This window comes from Manacus candei, unplaced genomic scaffold (assembly GCF_025592945.1).
Source record: "Manacus candei isolate 608988 ecotype Guabito, Panama unplaced genomic scaffold, ASM2559294v1 h1tg000023l, whole genome shotgun sequence".
NCBI classification, from domain to species: domain Eukaryota; kingdom Metazoa; phylum Chordata; class Aves; order Passeriformes; family Pipridae; genus Manacus; species Manacus candei.
This window is the reverse complement of record NW_026138071.1, coordinates 11,828,255-11,853,874: the sequence shown is the minus strand read 5'-3', so window position 1 is coordinate 11,853,874 and position 25,620 is coordinate 11,828,255. Positions and strand designations below refer to the sequence as shown.

The 25,620-nt window shown below is 36.5% G+C and overlaps 1 protein-coding gene across 7 annotated transcripts in view; it reads right to left on the bottom strand.

Annotated features, from left to right (window-relative positions):
* The window catches only part of MYO3B (myosin IIIB), a 198,163-nt gene that overhangs the window by 122,841 nt on the left and 49,702 nt on the right, over positions 1–25,620 (bottom strand). For 4 of the 7 annotated variants that reach the window (XR_007904525.1, XM_051787359.1, XM_051787361.1 and 1 more), the window contains exon 12: positions 6,379–6,444. Coding sequence is in view for 4 of the 7 variants with exons in the window: in XM_051787359.1 (XP_051643319.1) it covers positions 6,379–6,444 (66 nt within the window). In the remaining 3 variants the exon portion in view is untranslated. Of the gene's footprint in view, positions 1–6,378; positions 6,445–8,957; positions 9,070–13,023; positions 13,266–25,620 lie in introns of those variants that run through there. The other 3 variants (XR_007904526.1, XM_051787364.1, XR_007904527.1) reach the window with 3 other exon arrangements.

Genomic DNA, 25,620 nt, shown 5'->3' with positions numbered 1-25,620 from the left:
TCATCAGATCCATTATAGTCTATTTGACCAAAAGTACTTTCTTTAAAAAGAAAGAAATGAAGCAACTCCAACTCTCATAGCTTAGTCACATTATGATTTATCTCCAGTATTTTGTTTTCTTCAATTATTACATTTTGTAAATGCTACATTTTCTGATGATTTCTTATCTGCTAGCAGGGGATTGCTGGAACTCATTTTGTCTCACAAACTAAATATCCAACCAGACATCTAGTAACTGTTTAACATCTGTGTTAACAGAAGAGGCACAGGTTAATATTTGGAAGAAATGATGACTGTATCAAACTCTGTATTAGAGCTGGGGAATCCACACAACAACCTCTGGGCGACAGAGACATAAAGTCTCTGATCTGTTCAACAAATGGTTAGATAAAGTCCTCACTTGTCACTCCACTGGTCCCTATCTCTCTGCCACTACCTGGGTCTTCAGGGTGCTTTCCTTGCACAGCTTTCTCTATGCACAGCTCTAGACCACTCTCCCCTGCCCTCCAAACACTGCTTGCACAAGTACCTGCTGTCTAGCAGTGAGGAATCCTTCCAGGACTCTCCTATTAGATGAGCTTTCCAGGGTACTGAACAGGACTTCAGGTCATCCTGAAATGCTAAGATCCTCTTCTCCTAATGCCAGAAAATGCAGTTACCAGGTTGCCCCCAACGATAGAGATGGCTCATCTGGGGATCTAGAACGGAGATTTCCCAGAGGGAGAGGAGAAAGGGTAAGGTCATATACTCTTGAACCTCTCCCTAAGCAGGGAGGAGGTCTCTGGGTTCTGAGACATTTCCCACCCCCATGCCCCCCCACATGCCTGATTACTTCCATCACAAGGTTGTTTTGTGATGGAAGATTAATCAAGAGAAATCAAGAGGATGACCTCAACTGGGTTGAGCACCCTGTTTTGAGAAACAAAAGGACAGACAGTGACAAGTAAGATCATCTAGGCCAAGTACATTAGGTCGGAAACTGTCAAGAAAGGAAAAAATAACAATCTCTGAGGGTGTTTTTAGCTGGTTAAAATGCTCTGTTCCAATCTGTAACTCTGAGTGTTCCTCCCACCTCTGTACCACATGTAGCTGTGACAGACAATGGTCAGTTACATGCAGCAGAGAGGTGGAGAAGAAAAGATATTTCATGAATTACATTTGTAATAGTGATGCAGGGATGTGCCTGCTTCTCTGACACTTCCCTGCTTTCCAATTCCAGGTCTGCCCAACCCCCACTGCTGCAGGCCACTCATTTGCAAAAATGAACTAAAAAACTGTGACAGCTTTGCCAAGAGCATTTCTGTTTTCAGTTCTAATTCAACAGGACACACAGGATACAAATAATCTTATCTTCAGGAGCGCTTATAGCTGCTGCTTTGCAAAAAGCAAACCCTGGGCACCAAGGGTATGTATGTAGGTTAAATAGGTCTCCTGTCTTGAACAGTATCCCATGACAAATAATAAGGATTTTACTGTTTATTCTGCTACAATCAGATATCAGGATGAAAGACTGAATTTATGACAAAGAACTCAATAATCACATGTGTAGTATAAATTCTGGTGGCCAGAACACACAACATTATTGATCTGCCTTTTGGTAGCAAATGCTGTAAATTACTAATCCTCCCTAACAATGAGACAAATACTCAAACACTGAAATGTCACCAGCATCTTTTTTTTTAATAAATCTTTCAGTTTAATATTCAACATCAAACACTATATAGTATAATTTACAGCACACATCTGAAATTGTAAAATTAGGTGTATTAAATAGCTTTACGTCTTCTAAATCTTCAAAAATTACAACAGGTTTCCCAGTTTCATTTGGGCTAAGTAAGTATAACAAATTAGTTTGGTTCATATACATGGTTTAGAGAACAAACAATGGAAACTCTGGAGTGGCACCTCTTGCAGCTCCCAGCATGGGTCAGACAGTTGCTCTCCTTTAAATACTTAGATTTTTACCAGTGACAACAGAAATAAAAACAGAAAAATTCTAGGGAGCCTCTTAAAACCACCAAATACATTTAATTATTGTATGATGAAACTGATGAGGAGCCTTTCATCAGGAACGGGTCTGCTTTATTCCTTTGGCCTGTCCTTGAAGACCCAGGAACACAAAGAGCCTTCAGAACCTTTTACAACTGAAACTTTTTATTAGAAACACTATGCTTTGCATTTGTACCAAATTTTCTCCCTTAGGTACCTATCCCACTTTGACACTACAGCTGATTTGAGGCAGACTTTTTACTACAACCGCTCACAGAAAGTAGAAGACAATTGTGTTCATTATATATGTCCATTCCTCTGTATAAAGATATATTTCACGCAGTATTCAAAAGTGGTGGAGATCTTTTGTGAGGTATGAGAATTTAGCATTTCAAGTCCATCTGTAGACAGAATCTGAGAATCTACATCAATGAATGAAACGCGAAAACTTAAAGATTTGGTGGTAACCTTACAACCTTACAGACTGTGATGACAGTCTGTATCTTTCTTACATTTGCAAACCTTTTTGTCCTCTTAGACACCGTGCGATTAATGTTATGTCAAATGCCTATCATGTTTTCAGTGACAGAAACAGTAAAATGTTCTTTATGTAATACGAACAGAATGTCACTAAACAATTGCTTAGATTGTGAAAAAATTTTGTCTGCTTTCAGAGAAGTTAAATCTAAACGGACCATTTAAAACCTATGTAATCTAGATGATCTATTAATTGAATAAATCTGAATGTAGACTCATCAATATGGAATTCAGCTTGTGAAGTCATGCTTAAATTGAGTACAAAAAAGTGAGTTTATCAAGATGAAAAATTATATTTGTATTGTATTTGCAATGTCATTGCTAAATGTTACATTTTGATGATAAATGTGACCATAAATCCTTAACTTCACATTTTGACTTTATTACTTCCTGAATTTCTTAATTCTTTAATTCCCTCCAGCTCAAGAATGACTAATTAATTCAAAGAACCATAATAGCTAATCATTGATTAAATAAATTTAAAAGGAGAATGTCTGTCTCTGGAGATACCACTGCTCATTTTAATTAAAATTACCATTTTGTGATGTAATGTAAATAAAAGTTATTGTATTCTTCTGTTCCAAGAACACATTAACTCTTCTATTTACCCCTAGGGATCAGTCAAGTTTTAAAGTGCCAAGAAAATTACTTGCAGCATGTAAGATAATTTTGTGAATAGTAATTTTTATTCATTTTAATGTATTATTTTATGAACCAATTCTGAAGCACTGTATGTCTAAAATGGTGGTGGACACAAACTGTTAACCTATGAGAGCAATGTCATCTGCGCTGCAGCCATCAAAAAAAGTCTTCATAAATATTCATGAGAAATGACTAGAGTGAACTCTTCAAAACAGATATTTTACCTCAGCACAAAAATAAACGTACATAAAAGTATATTATTTTTAGATATCAATCCTCCAACAACTGTTGTGGTTGTTTATGTGGTCTTATAGAAACAGTAAGTCTTATTAATATGTAGATAAAATAAACAGATAATTTCTCATCTCTCACATTATGAGTGGAGTGCCAAGTTTTTCATGCAAAATCACAGTAGTACAGATAAATACACATACACAGAACTTTACCGATCTTTTAGAAGTATGTATGGGCTGCACATCTTAGTGGACACCAAACACAAAATCAGGCCGCTGCCAGAAATGACAGTTCAAATTGTTCTTATCTGTACTTTTTAAAAACAAAATATCTAACTCAGATTCACTATCCTCATTGTAAAAATCCTTATGAGAACAACATATTGCAGCCTTCATCTCAAGTCAAGGTCAACAATGCTGGGAACAGAAACATACATTCACCAAGCTAAGAACTATCTTGACACTCTCTCCATTCAGATTTTGTTACTATTGCATCTGACTAAAATGCTGCTGCAAAGTGATTCTCTCTTGGGGCAGTAGTATCATAGTTAAAAATACAGACTTCATTTCTGAAAAATATATGGTCACTATTTTAACAGCCTAAAGAGTTACCAACAACAGTATATTGAAATTTCCAGCTCAGGCATATTGTAAATCATTGTAATATGTGAGAACACTTATAACAAAAATGCCTCTTGAGACAGTGGCATTTAAAGGGATGAGAATGTGGGGTGAAAAAAGCCCAGTGACCAGGTTTGGCAATCTTGGAATAAATAAAATTACCGCGTAAACAGAACTGAAATCAAAAGTATGCTTAGCCAAAGCTGTATGCTTGGTTTTTGTTAGTACACAGGTCTGGCCCACGACTTGAACTAGATAAGCTTGTTATGCAAATTACGTTAGAGTCAGGAAGGAGGTAGATAATGAAATTATTCAAAAGCTAACCACTCATCACAAGGGTGACAGAAACATCAGGCAAGGTCCTAACATATGGACAAAAGGCAGTATGGAATTTATACAATCACTGCTTTTAATTTATCATAGCTAGGCTGTCACAAGGTGGGCATCAACAAATGCATAACTAATGCATATAAATGAGCCAATTATCAGTAATGGCTAAAAGGTTTGCAGTTGTATGATCCAAAGTTTCATTATTTAAATTTTTCTAGAAAATCCACTAATGTAAATCCAAGCCTCCATAAAAACATCTTGTAACTTCTGTATCAACAACTTTACTAACATGTGCCCAAGAGCCAAATAATGTCACAGAGAATTCCACTTCAGGATTCTCTACTGGGAGCTACAATACATTTATTACAATAGCTGCATTTCTCCATATTAAGAGACTGTGTATGAGCATATTTCCTTACTTCATTGTGCACATTACTGTAAAAATGAAAAACAAGATTTGAGAACCTGCAAAAGTTGCTGATGAAGAAGTAATTAAGCAAAAGTAAACAATAACCCATGTGATTAAAAATATACAATTTGAAGGTGTCAAAACCCCAAAAGACTAGATTTAAAACAAGTTTAGCCATAAAGTATCGGACTTGTTTTAAACAGTGCATGCTGAACTGAACAAATGTTATGTTCAACTGAGTTTTTGTATTGTTCTCAAGCTCAGTGGTGATTTCTAAAAGGGAAGATACCAAGAAAGAAAAACTTACATAAGAACACTGAAGGTTAATGCAGAACATTTCTGAGACAGGAATGTGATCTTATTTACCAGGTGCAGTAACTTTCTAAAGCACAAGTGGAATATAAACCAAGAGTCATGGAGTCCCCCAGAAAATAGACTACGGTCTTTAAGTACAAAAAACCCAATGTTTTTCTATAATAGAATGAAATTCATCCACCACCTGGTGACCTTGCAATTAAACACTGAATCTGCTACAGATCACAATGTACACTGCTGAGTAAACAAGGACATGCATTACAGAGAACCAGAACTTGGGTCAATTTGCTCCAGAGGAATGTACTTCTACTACCTGCACTGGAAGAGATTCTGAGTTACATTGCAGCAACGACAATAATGGCCTTCCTTTGTAGGCCAAACATTACACTGTACCTCACCTTCCTGCCCAGTTAAAGATCAGCATAGTAAATAATATTTTTCACATATTAGTAATAAAATTTGCAATAGTCTTTCTATTTTTAACTTATCCTAAAATGGAAAGACACTACTACACAACTAGCTGAAAAAATATTAGGTAGGCATATTGTACTCTACAAGTAACTACATGCATCAAGGAACAGAACAGATTCAAAATGCAGATGTGCATATTTTCAAACCTGTCTTGAAGACTCAGCACCGAGGAGCAGTGTTCAAGTATTTGGTTATTTGATCAGTGTAAAATTCCCAAGGGTTTTATAACACTATTCCCCACATTACACAGTTTGGGCTGTAATAGGTCCTGATGAAATACTGAAGAACACTAAAAATCACTCATAAAAGTTGCTGTAAGACTTTTGAATATAATGCTAGCAACTACTAAACTGTGATTTCCCAGTTTTACTGTAAAAAGAAAAAGAAAAGCAAAAGCATATTTTAGTTTGGTGAGAGCTGTATACAATGTACTGAACATTAGTAAAGTGAAAACAAGGCTATTATGTTCTTCTTATCTTTCTTATTTTAACTTGACCAGCAGTCTTATCACTAATCCTTTTTTTCTCCTTGATGCAAAATTTCACTGCAAAACCATCAAGGAAATCAGGTGTATTTACAAACCTGTTCTAGTTCCATCAAAATTAAGAAGCAAATCAACTAAGGAGTTCAGAGAAGCTGTGAAGAAAGTACATAAGAAGATCAAATTGTGCTGTATAGCTTTCAAAAAGTGAACCATGGTCTAGAGTCTGTGAAAAGAAAACTGAAATTGAAAACCTGCAAAAGCAGCAACTCCATAAACAAATTCTGTTTTCAGATTGGCACACATAAGTCTTGCTGAATAAGCTGTTTTTATAAGAAAATAAAACTCACTGTGAAATGAAATGGTTGAATCCTCTGCACCATTTTTCAGGATGTAGCAAAGTAGGAGGAGGATTTCTGAAAAACAAAGTTTTGGGATGTAAAATGTTAATGTTTACTGGAATTATCTCATGGATAATCATCAAAGATGATACTAGTTCCACTAGGGAGAAAATGATGATTAAGAAAGTAATAGTCAAATCGTCTACGTGTCCCCTTCAGATGCCTGGTGGGTTTTTCTTGCTGCTGCTCATTCACTGACAGTTCTCTTTTCATGTCCTTCTCCTTTTATGTCAATACCTTTGAAGCTGGTAGTCAGTATAGCTCAGTGTACTTCCCAACATTTCCCTTTCAATTCATTCCAAATGAAAATGCAGTATTACGCTTGCCATCACACCACTTTAGCCCTTTACCCCAGGTCACTGAGTCTGCTCAAAACTTTTCAAGTATGGATATCATAGGAACTACTGAACTGTCAACCATCTGTAGGATTTTCAGTCTGGGTTTCAATCTATATTCAGTTTGTATGACACTGTAAACTCTAAAACTGTTAAAAATAGATGCTATTTTTAAACTGACATTTAGCAGACAGTGTTTTTACATTACATAGCAAGATGGTCTTCCTAAGAACAATTTTTTTCAACTCAGATGAGTTCCACGTTAGTTGGCATATAATTCCTTTCCTTCTTAATTGTTACTGTTCCAGTTTGATTACATAAACATACAAAGCAAGACCTATAGGTCATATTAAGTGAACCAATTTTAAGAGGCTCAAATTTCAGTGGACCAACTTAGAGCAGGAACTGTTCATAAAATCACTATATTATACTATGTTATCCTTCAGAGGTTTCCTCTGCAACTTAAAATTTGCTAAGTACTGATGCTTCATTTAACTTTTTGAGATTACACTTGTGTTTTACGAAACTTAAAGATTTATCTTTTGCTGCATTTGAGGATCACATATTACTGAACTGGCAGAGAAAAAAATCACAATAAGACATTCTACAACAGAAATACACAATATTATTCTGCATTGTATCATGAATCACTTCATTCATAGCATGGCCAAATTCCACAGCATAACACTGCTATGAAACATCTCACAAAACAAAAAGGCAAACAGCATAAACAACATGAATTAGTGCTGATTTGCTCAATAGTCTGGAATTTTTCATGCATATTCATTCAAAGAGTAGTTCCATTTAACAATTACTCTAAAAAATACAAGCAAAATGGTTTGAAAAAAAATTGCAGTGTAGTTTGACCACTTTTTTTCATCTATATCTTTTCAAAACAAAAGCAGCCTTCAAATTACACTGCAGGTTGACAAGTTTGCTGAGATGACTGTGTTATTATTTTTCTCTAAGGGACTAAGGGAATACAATTTTTTCATGAAGTGAAGAAATCCAGAATGTTTCAGATGGGCATCACTTATCAAATTCACCATTAGGGAAAAAAAATATGATTGGCTATTTTCAACGACAATAATATTTCAGGGTTGCCTCCCCTTTACCAGGCTCATATGCTCGTGCACATCACAGAATCTGATTATTTCATAAGCATTAAAAAACAAAACAAAAAAAAAAAACAACAAAACTATTTCTAGATACATTTCCAGAAAAAAAATCCTTTATCAAAGAAAAGTAAACTTTAAGAACATCTTTCTCTGTGATGAAAATGGTTAAATGGCTATCAGTCCACACATCCCACATATGTGACCTCTGCAGACAGCTTTAAGGAACAGCCAGCTGAGATTAGTATGTGTTATTAGTCTTTATGCTGCAGGAATGGCAGTCTGTCTAACATTCTGAATTCTGATAACATCAACTTCTATTGTACTGAGAAGTACAGTGTATTTCTTTTTAGAATGTCTACTGAATATTTACTGTGAAATTTTGAATTTCACTGCAAAGTAATTTGCTTTTTCAAAAGCTGCTACTATTCATGAAACATGCAGTTTTGTCTTTTCTGTTCACACTGTTCTCAAAGTCTTCCCATGGAGGTAACAATGGTGCTTACAAAAAGCATATGTTTTGGAGGCTTTGTTAACAATCTCACAAGGAACATTCAGAAAAAAGACAGAGACACTTTACACTAGTTGCAGCTGCTATGATGGAAACAGGTGGGATTTCATCATGGAAGAACAGATCAGCAGAGCAGATGTGATTCAGGAAACACATTTAGTCATTTCCAGGTTAATGATTAAAGGAGAAAGTCATGTTTTTAACCATATAGAAGATGTTTTGTCTAAAAAGTTACTAAGCTGCTAAGCTCTCACTGATAGCTATTCTCTTGCAGGCTGAGCTTTGATACTTTTGTATTTGTTGACAGAAGATACAACGTTATTGTTAGTGCTTTTGTAGTAAAAACATACAACTACTGGGCCTCTGTATTTAGGCCATTAAATTGATGCTTTTCAGGTACCCCATCTATAAAATTGAGCTGATAAACAAAACCAGAACCTTACTTAATTGAAGTACCCTTGAAGAAAAACAGTACCTTAACTACAAAGTAAAAAATCAGCTCATCCTTTGCCAGCATCATGTCCATAAATGATTCCAGAAAGGGGCATAACAGTGTCAGCTTCCTACCTTCACTTTGCCTAAGACACCAGAAACTGTTTCGTGGTGATAGCAGAAAACATCACTGCTTCCATGGCACCTCCAGAGGTGGATTTCTGCAGTAAAGACTCAAGGTCAAGTTCTAGGGTAACAGGAAAAGGCAAAATATGCAAAGGTACCTCTAGGCATTTTTTTGTGAGCACACCAAGTCTTTTGCAGTTTAAAATTAATAATCCATTAATAATCCATTAGATACCTGTAATTCATATCTTGATTCGTATCACATTAAGGAGAAAAGGTAAAACAACTCACATACATGATCAGATGCTAAACCACAGAGAAACAACACTTGCCTGACCACTTCAGCTCAAGGATCAAACTAGGGCCATTTGCAATTCCAGACTATATTAATTCCAACATATGGAGTTCTCTGGCTTTTGTATACTGGCATCAGCCAACATCACGGCATTTTGCCAACACCTGGCTGATTCTGCAGCACTCAAAACACATTCGTAGAAAAACTAAAAAGCTACCTCTTGTTGACATAACCTAATCTACTATTTTCATATAAAATTAGAACACACTGCTTGCAACCTTTCAATCATCCTTGTCACATGTATAAGAAACTGAAGGACAATATAGTCTTATTTTCTATTATGAGTGATAGACACTGTGAGAAGTAGATAGAAATATTACTGGAAAAAGCAGCTATAATTGGGCTTGTCTTTTGAAAATGTCTTCTTTAGATGCAAGACAAGTAATCAACCATTTATTTCCCAACTTTGTGTCTTTTTCCTTTAGTTCTTTCAATAATTCATAATTAGTCACAGAACTACATGCTCTATTTCCTTAGGCAGATACACTGCCCTTGTGAGGAGTTTTTCTGTAATTGTGTTCAATGGTCATGCTGTTTTTCACTGGGAGTTTTGCTTCAGTAAGAAATGCAGGGTTGAGACTGTACAAGACACCCCATACAGGAGAACAATGTTCCTTAGAACATGAAGACATTAGCAAGCTTATCAAGCAAGAACTGCTGCTGAATTCTGATTGATACACACACAGTTGTATGCCGGAAATATTTTAATCTGTAGAGCTTAATGTGCTCCCTGTCATTCAACCTGCCTCCAAAGTCACAGCTGGTGAAACAAAATTGGTCATTTTACCACAGTAAGGCCAATGATGCAGTTCAGCAAGCACCATTCATCCTTTACATTAAGCTGTGAGCCTAATTACAGATCATGGATAATAGATATTTGTTGGCAATGAGAAAACAAATATTTTCATTTATGACAAACTTGAGAAAACTGAAAACACATCTACTATTTTTTAAACTATTCCAGTAAACACCATCACACATTTTATCAACAGAAATCAACACAGTGCCTCCAGTAACCAAATTGCAACTGATTGACCTACCATTGTTTCTGATGAGAAATTAGGAGATGAACAGCCAACAACTGCCACCATGAACAGGCTCTGGCAATCACCACCCCATACAAGCATGTTGTGAACTATTTTTCTAGCAGACTGAAGAGACAATAGTTCCATTGACAGTTTCCTAGGTTTATGTACAGGTTTTTACATTAAATTAAACTATTCATGCATATTTCAAAACACCAAGTGAAAGAGCCATAGAAAAAGTACAAATTCAACCATGCATAATAATGAGATTTGCTTACAAAAGGTTACAGGAAAAAAAAAAATTCTACTAAAATACATGAATAACTGACACTTAATAATACCTGATAAATTCTCATACAAGTTTAAAGTCCTGCCACTCCAGAGCATCCCCATCTTGGGTAATCCTCCAAATATAACCAGGTAATTCTCAAGAGGTCTCAGAAAATTTCCTGATACACTCAGCTCCTGGTCCATTCAAATCAGTAAGTGGTTTTCACTGATCTCAATGAAAAATTCAGACCCTGAACAGGCTCCTATTCACCTGTCTCCTATTGAAGTCCACTGAAGTTTGACTGACTTCCAGTAATATATTTCACTGAAGTCCACTCAGTAGGAAGCAGTGTACTGTATTCAGCTCTGTAAGGTCAAGACAGAAACTGTAGAGTTTAAGTGCTTGCAGGAGTGGAGAATCAATAATATATCTTCCATGTGTATGGAGGCAGGCATTTGAAGGTGCTTTTTAGGTCAGCGGAGAAGTGTCACCAATCTGAATGTTGCTACATGGAACCTCCATGGTTTGGAACCATAGCAGCAATTGCCTCAAGAGACCAGGAGATCAGAAATACAGGATTTACAACAAAATTGGAATTAATATCAGAAGCATAGGATCTGGGCAAAATAGCTCATGAAGTAGATTGAGGGATCCCATCAGTGCTCCTTTCCTCAAGTTTTGGCACACCATCCTATTGCTCATCACTGGCAAGCCTGGTATTTTCCCTTTCGCCCTTCCAAGCTAGTTTAAAGCTCTGTTAATAAGCCCCGCTAGCTCCTGTGTGCTAGAACTCTTTTTTTCCCTCTGAGATAGGTGCATGCCATCAGGTTTCAGTAGAGCAGGTGTTATAGATCATCCCATGGTCAAAAAACTCAAAATTTTTCCAATTACATCAACCTCAGAGCCACACGCTGGCCTGATGGATCTGCCTATTCCTATCAATATTATTCCTTGTTAACAGAAGAATTGAGGAAATCACTACCTGTGCTCTTGACCATTCAACCAATCATCCCAAGGCCCTGAAGTCTTTTTTGCTTGCCCTCGGACTTCGCTTTGTTATTTCATTGCTGCAAGCTTGAACAGCCAATAGTGGATAGTAATCAGAGGGTCTTACTACACTAGAGAGTTTTCCAGTAATGTCCCTTATCCAAGCTCTTAGGGAACACTGGTAAAATGACCTTTATTCTGTGAGAATGAAAGGTACAGTACCTCCTGGGAAAAAATTTGAGGGAAAGGGGAAGAAGGAGTATGCTTCTGCCAAATTTGCTCTCCACACACTTTTTCACGAGCAATTGATTAATTTCTAAATAGTTTATCCTTTTCCACTCTCCCCATCCCTTTTCTCTGAGGACTGTTTTTCTTGCATAAGTATCTAGTTCACAACTGTTAACATACAACTTCAACTTATTCTCTTCTAGAACATCAAAGGCATATAGCTATTCAAATAATGTGTAAGTGCCTTAATTCTAACAAGGTTATGCTGTTTTAAACCAAGATTAAAACCTACTGAGGGAAAAGAATTGGTTAAGAGCAAGCAGAACAGAAGACATTACTGCCTCGCCGTTGAAACAAAAATATTCTTGCTTAAGTATTTTACTATCTTTTAATTACAGAAACAGACTTATCTGATATTTTCCTCTTTACTGGAATGGATGCTCTTTATTTTCCATAGGCTATACACAGTTACAGAAGTTTGGACTGAATCCAACAGCATACGATAAATTTGTAGTGAATTGAAAGTTAAAGACTGCAGAATTCTAATTACTTGAGAAGGTCAAGGGTAGTAATCCACTCTTTAAGTTTGGGGCTTTTTTGTAATACAGGTCCTGATCTAGTAAAAACCAAGTTGGATATCTGTTTTCACTCTTTCTCAGAAGAGAATGATGCTATATATTTCATAACACATGAATACACATTTGCCTCTTTTTGCTTGTGTCTTTACATGACTATTTTGCTGCCACTAAGTGATTTAGCAGATTAACAATGAATTATGGGCTCAGCTGCAAAACAAATGCAAGCCCACAAATGAACAAAACATCAACTAGCTCTTCAAAACACACTTAAATCAAGATTTATTCACAAATCTCCTGCTTACAATATTTCATCAGGCAGCAAAATAATGAGCAAAAATAAATGGCAAAAGGTAGTCAGTTCCAGAATTATGCAAAAATCTCCTTTTCAAGACTGACTTTATGCATTGCCAAAAGAAAAGTGCCTCAGGAAGACTATAAAGAGGCTGTCAAAAGAAACCTTCTAAGAAACCTCCATCACATGAGCAATCTGTGATTGAAAAGGGTATATATCTGATAAATTAAAAGCCACCTTTCAAGTAATGAGTACAGACAGAAATAATGTGCTAAGCACGTTAAATTATCTTGAAGGTCAAATAATAACCTTCAGAAAATGTATTAAAACAAATCTCAGTTATATAATTTTTTAGTCCATACAAACAGAAAGAAAGTGGTTGAAAAAATATTGCAAAGTGTTCTGCTTGGGAACATCTGGATTATCTTTGACTTTCTCCCTTGAACACTGCAATTCACAGGCCACTGGTTTCAATCTGATTTGGCAGCTGCAAGGTTTCATTAGCCTTTTTCAGAATCTGAGAAGGCATCATTCATTTCTGTCATTTACTCTTCAGTTTCCAGTTTCAGTTTCTGGCTTCACTGAGACAGAAAGGAGCATTTTATTTCAGAAATATTTTGGGATGGAGGGGAAAACATACAGCTGTGCATTTCAGTGGTCAAGCTTCAAATCAAAAATTTAGTATAATTGACTTATAATTATGCTTTGTTATCTCATTTATTCACAGAAGTCTCAGAGAGCTAAGGAGGCACTAGCAAATTAACAGCAACTGAAATAGTGGAAGTAATACTAAAGATTTTTATTTATAACCAGTTCACATCTTTAGTACAATGTAGTATTTTGCTTTTCTATTAAAATCACTGCTCTGTGAATTTGCAAAGCAGGGGAATGTCGGTTGCCAAAGAAATAAAAATTGGACAGTAATACTTTTGTGCCTGACTGAAATACATATGGTGGTGTCTAGACACTACACTTCTGTAGCTGGAATATTAAAATACTTCAATTACACAGCACATTTGTAGAAATGTATGGGAAAGTAAAATATCTCTTTATATCTGAAAGTGAAAATCTCACGGATAAATTTCTAAGGGAAAGTCCTGAACTGTATGTGATTCAAACTCCCACTGTACATCAGCCAGTTTAAGAGGCCTGAGTAGGTCACCTGCCTGAAGGCACTGCCCAGTGAAGCATATCCACTCTTGGAAAGGTAAAAGTTGGCTCGGGGAAGGCTTAGAGGGATGCTACAAACTGATTCTTTCAAGAAGCGCAGGAAGATTGCCAAGGGAAGAATAGACAATTTGGAGTCTAACATGGAACATGGTAACACAGTTCTGTGCTCCTGCTGAGACCTCCCGCTGCCCAGGATGGCAAAGCAGAGCAAAGGCCCTGTCATACCCTGGTCACTCTGCCCTTAGGCTTCATATTGCTCTGAACACAAGGTAACACAGGGTACTTGTGGCTTTTCAACTCACTGAGACATGCTTTTTGGGGCCCACTTTCCATAAAGAATAAAATGTTTTTACTATATTGCTCCCATAAAAATGGGGACTTGCTTTGCAGAATCACTGGTTTTGCTACTTTTGCTTCTTTAATTTCTTTGTCTAATTTAGTTCTTATTTTCAAAGAGGAAGACATCTTATCCCTCCATTTCACAGAGGGGAGCATTTTCTTAGTTGATGCTCTACAGAAATACAAATAAACATAGCAGTTGCCCCATAAAGGAAGTTTATGACCATATGATTGATATGGCTGGTACTGAACATGCAATACTGAAAAGCAAGCACTTAAACTTGCATTTTAACAGGAAACAACGATTACAGCTTCTTTGTACATTATGACTCAGACTTTACTTACTCTTTTCAGTTTAGCATTGTATGAACTGATATTATTCTGATAGCCCTCCCAGTCTAATTCAGAAATGAACACTTATAGAGGGAATACATTAGTTCATGGTGGTATATGTCCAATGAACCATTAGGAGGATCATTATAAATATTCTGAAGTAATAGACTGAATAAATCCTGAAGTGTAGAGAAATGTACAAGATGTGTAAGAGTACCATTTTTTTAAAAAAAGGAATTATCCTTCAAGGTAGTATGCCTTCTGAGCAAGAGGACTGTACGTGGAATGGAATTTATTTGCTCCTTCTCCTATTCCATCCAATAAGCTTTATTCTAAAATACTTAAATTTTTGTCTGCTTTAAAAAAAAAAGTATGGTTTATAAATTCCTGTAGATTATAGCTAGAGTGAAGACTAACAAACACAGTATGATAAACAGGAAAAAATCATTCATTACAAAAAAAGTCCTATGACAGCAATTTAAATAAACCCTCTCTTATGCAGAACTAAATCACAATAATATCAATAAGACTGTATCCAAATAAACCTGTAAAGATTCTAATTTAAAACTCATGTCTCTTGAAAAAACTGGACGGGCAGCGAAAAATATTCTGGGAAAAATATTGACTCCCATGACCTAGGGAATCTAGGAAAGGATGAAGGTAGTTAAAATAAATTAAGATAAGAACCACTAATGGTGCACATAATGTGTAGCAAAGCAATTAGTGATGCAATGAGAGACAAAAGAAAACCCCTACAAAGCTGACAGATTAAAACAACATGGAACATGATAACATCAAGAGGGATGATTTGTTTTGAATGCAAGATTTAACCAACACCTCATGATGAATATTCTAGGGTAAGCTTTGAAAAGAAGCTTACAACTTATTGACTTATTTATATATATATATATATATATATATAAACTTATTAACTATCTCTTGGATAAGTTAACAGATCCAGAGAAAACGATGAGTTGAACGAAGCAATGGCAAATAGCAGACAGAGGACAAGAGAGTGTTCTGAAGTTAGGAAGTAACATCTTGGCAAAAGGGAAGACAAGGCAATGCCAAGATTCAGAAAAATATCCAAGGAGAAATACAGTGAGAAGAGCAAAAAGTAAAAATGAGAGACAAAAAGATGATGAAGACAAGCAAACCAAAATCCTCAAAGACAAAACCAGGATAGAGAAGTAAAAATATATTTACAATAAAAATAGGGGGTATAATAGGGAACACAATTCTTCCTTCCTTCCTTCCTGAATTTCCTCTCAGTAATTAATTATGAGGAACTAAGGTGATTATGTACTTGTTGACATGACATGAGCACTCAATTTTAGATAACATGTAGAATGGCTAAACACAGAAGAAAATTACACTTTCATCAAGTCACATCTCTCTTTTTGTTCCACTGTAAGATGTTTTCCGTTCTTTTTGTGTCCCCAGACAGCTCAGGCAGATGCTGCTTCTAAAAGTCTGACATGTCTTCATGCTGGCAATAGATCATGGACCATCAACTCACCCAACGAGTTTGCCTTACTGTAATTCCAAACAGCTTTACCCAGCACTTGTACTAATATGTGAGCAGTCTGATAAGACAGAATCTGATATAACTATACTGTGAAAGAAGAAACCCAAAAGTTACATTTTGGTTAATTTAACCAAATTAAACTACAGAAAGTCAAATCACTTTAGTCAGTCAGGTAGAAAGATGAAAGCTGTAACTACTATTTTTTTTTCTCATGCTCTCAGAGACTGTGGTGCTGAATGCCAAAGCACAGATACCAACTCTCTCAAAAGGAGAAATGGCAGGTTCTTTCCCCTGCCATTCCCCAAGCTACTGAAGAAAGGTTTGCACAGAAAAAAAAGTGAGTGCTCCCTTTCCAAGAGTACGAGAGTTGCTTTGCCTGTTCTCACAGATGTATCTTTTAAATTTTGTTTTGTAAATACAGCTTTCGTTCATTGGATCTCAACCTTCATTTGCCAAGCAGATTAAAATGCCAGTCTTAAATATCTTATACTCTTAGAGATAACCAGAGCTATGCTCAAGTTGCCTCTAACTTTCTTTTGGGTATACTATAAAAATATTAACACTTTTTTCAATAAAACAAATATAGTCCTCTGTAAAAATAATTACATTTTTGCTAGAAAATTCACTTAGTTTTGATCAGTTTTACCAGTTTCTTTTTCAGTCTCCAAATCTAGTTTTATATCTTTTGTAGGTTTTCAATGCAAGTTTTCAAGGGTTACTAACAACAGTGGAGAAATTAGTCCACCGATTGTTTATTCAGACTGGCAAAGTAAGTAAGTTACCCTGTCTACTATTTGAATTCCTCCTTAAACACCTGCCTGGATGAAGTGAACCTTTTTCCCATAGCACAGACTAATACAGGCTGGAAGGACCTCAGAAGGTCTCTATTCCAACCTTCTGCTCTAAGCCAGGTCAGCTATGAGTTTAGCTCAGGTTTCTCAAGGCTTTATTTACTCAGGTCTTCACACTTCAAATTCATTTGCAGTGAATTTTCAATAATGACTCTTAAGTCATCATGATAGTCAGCACTTTGAAATGAACATGGCCTTTGCTTTGTATCGTTATGTGTCCAAGACCACATTCAGCCCCATATAAATATTGAACCTTATCACAGAACCAACCTACAGACCATTTCACCATGTCTTCATCCTTATTTACCACTGTCCTCCTTCGTTTTTACCTTCTTCTCCCTGCATGCTATTTCTGCAAACAACACTACTGTAACCTCTGGGAACTTAGTATGGCACAGTCATTTAATGTGACTACATTTCAGTTTGTTCATATGTAAAATGTGGTCTCTGCACAGAATGCACTACCTGGTGTCTTGCCTGGGAGTTTTTCTTGGCCTCACGACAGTCATGAAAACTTGCACCTCCTGAAGGAACTCCTGAGAGAAGTGGTGATACAAGAGAAACCTAAATGGCCCTTCATTATCGTAAAATAAACCCACTGAAATATCAACTCCCTGAATATTGCAGTTATAAAGATTTATGACCAATGTCTACTCCAATAAATATTTCTTCAAAAATTTTATGAGTTCTAACTTATGACTACATCTGTGATAGGAAAGAAATATAAGACAGTAATTGTTAATAGCAAATGTGCAGATATGTGTAATGCATTATTACTACACCAATCAAGAGTAATGATTAAATATATTGCATAAAATTTTAACATTAATCAAACTGATAACTGCAACAAGCAAATCAATACCTTTCAAAGCAAAGTTCCTTTTCACCAAATATGTTTGCAAATAGTGTGATTACTTGTTATTGCATATTTCTGGAAATTACTTCAGACAGCAAAGCCCACAGGTATATGGTGACATTTTATTAGAAAAATAAAATAAACAACATGCATTCATTATGATGCTAAGGATAATTACAATCTTGCTAAAATGTGGGTAGTATCTAAAAAGTTCACTTTCTTTTTTTTCTGCTTCTATCAGTCAGGGAATTAATTCCTTTACAAATATGAACATCAATATCTTATTTCTCAGAAAGGAATCTATTTCTCAATAACATCCCAGGAAAGTCTCTGGTACCATGAAATGTACTAAGTGCCGTATTTGTTCTACAATACCAAACTATGTGAAGGGATTATCTTTTTTTCATGCAGAAATCTAACGTAATTTACTTGGCTCAATTCATTATAAGTGATATGGGCTACTGAACTCCAACATTAACCATAGCCTATAAAGTTTGTTTTGGAACCCCACAAGGCTAATGGCTTGAAATGCAGTTTCACTTCTTCAGGACTGCACTCCAAACAAGAACAGAATTTTATTACTTTCCTTCAAACACCAAGTTCTAACTTGTATCTCTAAGGCAGAAGCATGGCAAGTTGCCTGCACACCAACTGCCCTGCAATATCGTGAGCTAAATGCACAATAACTCAACAGAACTCAAGTGTGCATTTTGCATGTGCAGCAATCTAGGATAAAGACATATGCAAAAAGGGAAATGTTTGACAAAGTAAGACATCACAGGTAAAATATGAAAGTTTTATGAACACAGATTCAGAGCACTGATATGCTTTCACCTGAGATAGTGTTTCAGACTTCAAAAAAAGCAACTTTTTTGCAGTCTCCTCTTTTTCCTCCATGATAGATGGATAAGCTTTATCCCTATTTCATACAAAATACCTCTCTCTAAAATTTAGTCACACAGAGATGAGAGACTGTATGGTCTCAGTATTCCGCCTGTCAGCATTATGGCTCTAACTCCACATAACTTTCCCATCACAAAGCAATTATAAAGGCTACTACAGGTTTTTCTACTATGCAACAAAGTTTTGATTGAAACATCACCTTTTCCAGAAGGGGGGAAAATTTTTCCTTCAAAAAAACCCCACCCCTCTGGATTAAGTATGAAGATGAATATCATCCTAGGCCATTCCTGACTGGCACAGCCACAGGGTGAGGTAGGCTGATTAAGGATGTCTCAGCCAGGAAGTCCAATGGAATCACTCACCCAGCATAGCCCTCAGGTAGCACTGAATGCAAGTCTCCTGTGAACCTAGGCTTTAATTCAGAGCTTCCCTCAAGGAAGTTAGATGTGGGAACAACTGTGGGTGAGTTCCACCCTCTAAAATAACGTCGTGAAATTTGCAGCTTCTGTATGCAGCTGTAATACTTGTTATTCAGGGCTAGCAAAAGGAAGTCAACAAGGAAATAGATTTTTCCTTCTTTCTAGTATTTAGAGAATTTAGCACAGTAACTAAGGCTTTATTTGTCTGCAGATGTTTCAGACAGAAAAAGGGGGAAAAAAGGAAAAAAAACCCCAAACAAACCCATGAGTTTACACAATTTAAATCCTGAAGGATCATTTTAAAAGGGAAGCAGAATGCAATTTTAACAGACCCTAAAGAATCTGCTTCATGCATGCTCACTTGAAACCAAACCACGACATTCTTAAAATTTCAAGCAGGGAAACCTGCTCTGGTTACCTTGGTGATAAGCTAAAGACAAAATTGCACATAATTGTTGCTGATGTCACTGTTCCCAATTGTTTCCAAGGTTACAGAGTATCTCAAATAATTGTGATGTTTCATCTAGACTGTATTGGAAGCCCATTTTCTGTTCTCAGTAAATTGTTTAGTGCTGCAGGTAATCTATCTAAACCTTATCTATTAAGGCATCAGCAGCCTCTGAGCAACCTCTGGTAATGATGTAGATTTATATGTTGAAAATGTAGTTACCTAGTTCTTTACTGAGCAATTTGACTCCAAGATTATCTCAATTATTTTTGTCCTAAGAATCTATCTCCATAACAAAGTATATTAATCAATCATAGAAAAATATCTGAACACTAAATGTCTTACTGCAAAGTAATATTACATGTGAGCTATCTACCTGGAAGGAAGCTATTTCCTGGGCTGAATGGTGGAAAATTGGTTGTTAACTATTTATAACTGACTGATTTTCTCACCATCTTCAAACTCATTGTAAATGCAGAGCACAACTATTTTGCTGCACTAAAAGAAAAATCAGCCATACTACATCTTCTCCATTGCAACCTCCAGTTTACTATGCACCATAGCATGAATCTTCTTAAAAATCAGTACATACTATATGTGAGGATTACAGTGTAACCCTGACAGTATTACTGCCTAAGGACAACTACAGACAATGCTAGTAACTACTGTAGTTCATTCAAGAAACAGGGAGCAGTTTTGAAAACACAACAAAACCAATGTATTTCTAGTCTACAATAATAAAAGCCAGACTTTGTAGGTCAGCTCTATCCCCTAAATCTAACTAAGCCACATTTCAAATCCTCACTTCTGAAGGAGACTACAGTAGGTGTCCATCTACCAACTCTCCTCCTGCTGGATGTGCCTTTCATCACATGACTGCTCTCAGACTGCAGGGCTTGACCTTGTCAGCATGAAATTTTCCACTAGAGCAAAACAAAATGGCACTCACAGTATCTTAGCAGTCTGCTATTACTTATGCAATGGATTTTGAAAAGTAATGATTTACTTTAGAAACGGGATGACTAAAACCGTTTATGTGCATTTAATGCATGAAATGAACTGCATATGCAGTCACTAAAAACATCTGTCAGGCATCTCAGCTTCTACCTAGGGTTCAGAGGCAGTTTGAGTGCAGCATGGAGAATAACACAGAGTATCAGAAGTGATTCTTTTTTATTTGCTCAGAAAATGGTTGAGACCTGAGCATGTTTGTTTTCATGATTATTCATTGGAGTTTCCTGATGAATTCTGTTCAGCTGCATACATTTTAGGTCTTTTGTGTGTAATTTCCACGAACGTTCTAGCAACAACTATACTGGCAGGAATGTTTGCTGAAACAGTCTGTTTTAAATAAGCACCAAAGAATACCCTTCTATTCATGAGAAAGCCAGTTGGAGGAGAGACTCGGTGAATCAAAACCCAGAAATATACTGTGCAGGCAAAGTCCTCCCTAACAGCTGAAACAGTAAATGCTTACCACAGACTATTCAACAGCAAGTCACAGAGCACAAATTACAATTACTTGCTGAAATTACGCTATGAACACATATGAACAAGGAATGCACCTGCAAAATCAAATTCTATCTGTACAGAGCTTATAAAAGAGAATAGAAAGAAAAAATCAATGAGAAACAGTTATGTAGTTGTAGATAAGTTATGTGACAACTGAATAGTTAAGGAAAGGGAGGAGGGAAATTGCACCAAGATGATTTAATTTTAGGGCTGATTTCCTATTGTCCCTATTGTAGTATATAAAAATATGATAGTAGTATATTGTAGTATATAAAAATATTATTAATATTTTATGTATTAGATATTAAATAAATTATATATATATTAATATTTTACCCTTTCTCAAATATATTAAAATGTCATAAGGTAAATGGAGAACAGACCCCATTTTGCTACGATATGGCTGCTAACTGAATACACTTCAATTCCAGATCTGTTGCCAGACTTAAAAGACTAGTTATGCATGCATACTTGGTACAGTCTTAGACACAAACAGCTGCTTTTTAAACACAGATAATATAATGAAGGTAACAGTACTACAAGTTACTCATTGCTCAGTTCAACCCTGGCACAAATCTATTTAAGTCTGATATTCAAACCTTAGGATGCCTTTGACTTTTATCAATTCACAAACCTGTTAGGAATTGATTAGTAATTAATAAGTCCCATACATCCTTATTAGGGCAGAGCCCCTGTTCTGGCATCTTTTGGCACTGCTGTAAATTGTGAGATAATGTGATAGTAAGAATATTAAAATATCTTGTCCTCACAGCACAAAACTGTTTCCCTGTGGACTTAACACATGCTTTGCCAGATCATTCAAGCAAAATACCAGGACATTCATCCATCACAGGGACCAAAATGGCCCAACCCCATTCAACATCTTCATTAATGACCTGGATGATGGGGCAGAGTGCACTCTCAGTAAGTTTGCTCATATTGCAACCTGTGAGGAGCAGCTGATGCACCAGAGGGTTGTGCTGCCATCCAGAGAGAAGGAACCTCAACAAGCTGGAGGAATAGTCAACAGGAACTTCAGAAGTTCAGCAATGAAAAGTTCAAAGTCCTGCACCAGTATTTTCTGGAGGCTGACCAGCAGGAAAGTAGCCTTGCACCAAAGGAACTGGGGGTTCCAGTGGACACCAAGTTGAACAGGAGCCAGCCATGTGCCCTTGTGGTAATAAGGGCTGTTGGTATCCTGGGCTGCATTAGGAGGGGTGTTCCCAGCAGGTTGAGGAAGGTGATCCTTCTCCTCTACTCAGCCCTGGTGAGACCACAGTTCTGGGCTCCCCAGAACCAGACAGATATAAAGCCACGGGAGACAGTCCAGCAAATGGTCACCAAGATTGATTAAGGGAGCGGAGCACCTCCCACATGAGGAAAGGCTGAGACAGGTGGGACTGTTTAGCATAGAGGAGAAAGCTCAGAAGGGATGTTATCAATACATGGAAATATATGAAGGGAGAGTGGAAAGAAGACTCTTTTCAGTGGTGCCCAGTGACAGGGAAAGAGTTGATGGGCACACACTGAAACACAGAAGGTTCCACCTGAACATCAGGAAACACTTTTTCACTGTGAGAGTGACTGAGGACTGGCACAGATTGTCCAGACAGGTTGTGGAGTCTCCGTTCTTGGAGACTCTCAATTCTTGGAGGTATTCAAAAGCTCTATGGACATGGTTCTGGGCAGTCTGCTACAGGTGACTCAGGTTGAGCAGGACGGTTGGACAAAATGACCTCCCAAATGTCTCTTCCAACCTCAAACACAGAGGCATATTAACAGAAATGAAACACAGAAGTGCTTCTCAAAAATTCCACTAGCTGTTCAACATCCTATTTGGGGACGTAAATAATTTAAAAAATCTAGTCATATTTGACTTGTTCAAGATTGTATGACAAGTCTGTAACCTTCTGAAGAACTAGTAGTGGTCTTCCCAATCCTTAGTTACAGATCTTTTTTCACCTAGAGATAGACTCTATTCTTGAATTGAGTCTATCTCAATTCCTACCAATTAAGTAGGATCCCAAGGACCTTGTATTTCTGCTCACTAGATGTAACATGTCACATTACATTTTTAGTATTTGAAATTTTCTATAAAAATACAATCCCAAAGTAATGGAAGTCCAATGTATCAGACAACAAAATTATGTGTAAAAGTCAAATTACTCCTCAGACAAATACACACAGCTGTTACGGATACCATGATGCTCTGCCTAAAACTATAGGCAGAATCTAGTCTTTGAAGTAGTTAGTCACAGTGCTGTAATGCACTTCACATTCCTATTAAGAAATAAACAACTTGTATTCTTGATGTCAAATAATTTACCATAAGATTATCTGAAACACATTCCTTTAATCACTTTAAACACTTCATTTTAAATAACTACAATTGTATTAATTCATTTCACAAAAGCAATAATCTCTAAGCTTTGCTGTCCTACAACATGTATTTGTGTTTCTTTACTGTTCCAAGCAACAGCAGTAAGAGTATGCTACATGATATATCAGAATCGTGTCAGTACCACTGCAAATGGTAAAATTACAAAAAAGTTGGTAAAGCCAGTTGCAATATGAAAGGTTGCATCAGAAAATGTTAATATGCAAAAGCTACCTCCAAAAAATACTGTCCCACAATGGATCTTACCTGTTCAGATGGTTGAAACTACCTGTGCTACCAGGTGCTCCACATATATACAGCACAGCAAGGTGAAGATGCAATGTCTGGCCCAGTCACACTACCTGCTGAAATGATATTCTATTGTCTCTCTCTTGACAAAATCATACCTTAAAGATGACAATAACTTGAAGAACTCTTGAAGAACTTCTCTGGAGTTCATTTACCAACATTAAAGATGAGTGTATGGTGGCACAGAACATACAAAGATAATTATACTGCCTACATGCAAACTACTGTGATGCTGAAGTCGTGATGGGGTAGGAGGTGGTTTGGTCCTGCTAGATGCAGGTCAGCTCCTGAAGCAGTCAGGCATCACTAAATTCAAAATAAGGACTCCCAAGAGTTTTAAATCTCAACACAGTACAACACAGATGAAGAACTACAGCATTCAATGAGTACTCAAAGCTCAATTCCATTTCATTCCTCGTTATTTAACATGAATTAATGAAGCATAATAATTTTAAATGAAATTTCATTTAATTCCCAGATTTTGTGAGTTAGAAAATTTAATAACCCTTTCTTATCACCAATCAGTTTTAAAACAGATGCCTTGCACTGCTCTCAGAAGAGCAACTCTTGATCGACGCAGATATGAGAAGAGAATTTGGTTTAATTTCTGTTAGTATCACCTGTCAGTGTAACCCAGAAAAATTGTTCTTTACCACCTCACTGTAAAAGACTGTAAAGAGACAGATCCTGAAACACAGGATATTTGCAAGAGGATCTGAAATCCTGACTTTACACCGGTACATACACCTCCATCCACCCTTTCCAAACTACAATGTACAATCTTTATCTCCTCTTTGCAACACTACTATTTATAGTCGTTACTTTTCAAAATTTTAAACCACTAGTGGTGATTTGTTGTGGTACCTTAAGAGATAGTACTGATATGATGTAACATTTCTCACAGGATAACATAGTTAGAAGAATTTATGGACCTATTTTACTTCAAAAAGCTTAGGTGTAATGGTATTTGAGAATCTTTCACTTTGTAATATTTTGCCAAAACAGACACACACCTAAGTAGTGGCAGCAGATGGAAGAGGTTAAAAGTATCAACTCCCCAATTACCAACTTTGCGAGGCCACCTTCCCTTCATAATTTAGACCCTTCTGTTGGAGATTTGAAAATATATTCCAGACAGATGACATGTTAACAGAATCATTTCATGGTTCAGTGTCTTCGCAGTATGATTTATTTCTTATCTCTAGGCACTGGAGGTCCCTTTTCACGAGATTTATTGGTTAGATCCAAGAATTCATTCTGATGAGGGAAAACGTGTGCATCATCACAAAACAGAACGTTTACATTTCCTCTAAGATAATGCTTCTTCCTCATAAGCAGTTTTAAGAAAAGTTTCATGCATGTGGCATCACAACTGTTTCCAAGACACTGCACCTTCATACAAGAGAATGTTCAGAAATGAAAGAGGTTTTTAAAATTTGCATTAGTCCATGAACTTATATCCTCTTCTCTTCTAAATCTACATATACAGAAATAAGGCCCAGAGTCTAATGAAGAATCTGACTTAAAAATTAACTGGTATTTGCTTTTTCACTCCACATTTGTTATCAGATATTTGATGCAGACAATTCATTTTCCGTAGGACAAGAAAGGTGTTTAACCACTGGAAGATGCTTAAGCATCTGGCCCACAGCTAAGGCTGTATTATCGAAAGTATGAAGTTAATACTTACACACCTTAAAAAAAATAATCATGTTTTCAAAAGCACTTAGCATCCAGCATCTCCTGTTTGGAAACACTGGTCAGGTTTTGAGGGAAGTGCAGCACAGTGGGATCATGCCCAGGTTGAGACACTCAGTGATTTCCGAGGATTCCCCTATCCTCTGGAAATAAGCTATGTTGTTGAGATAAATTCAGTCTCTAATCCCACTTT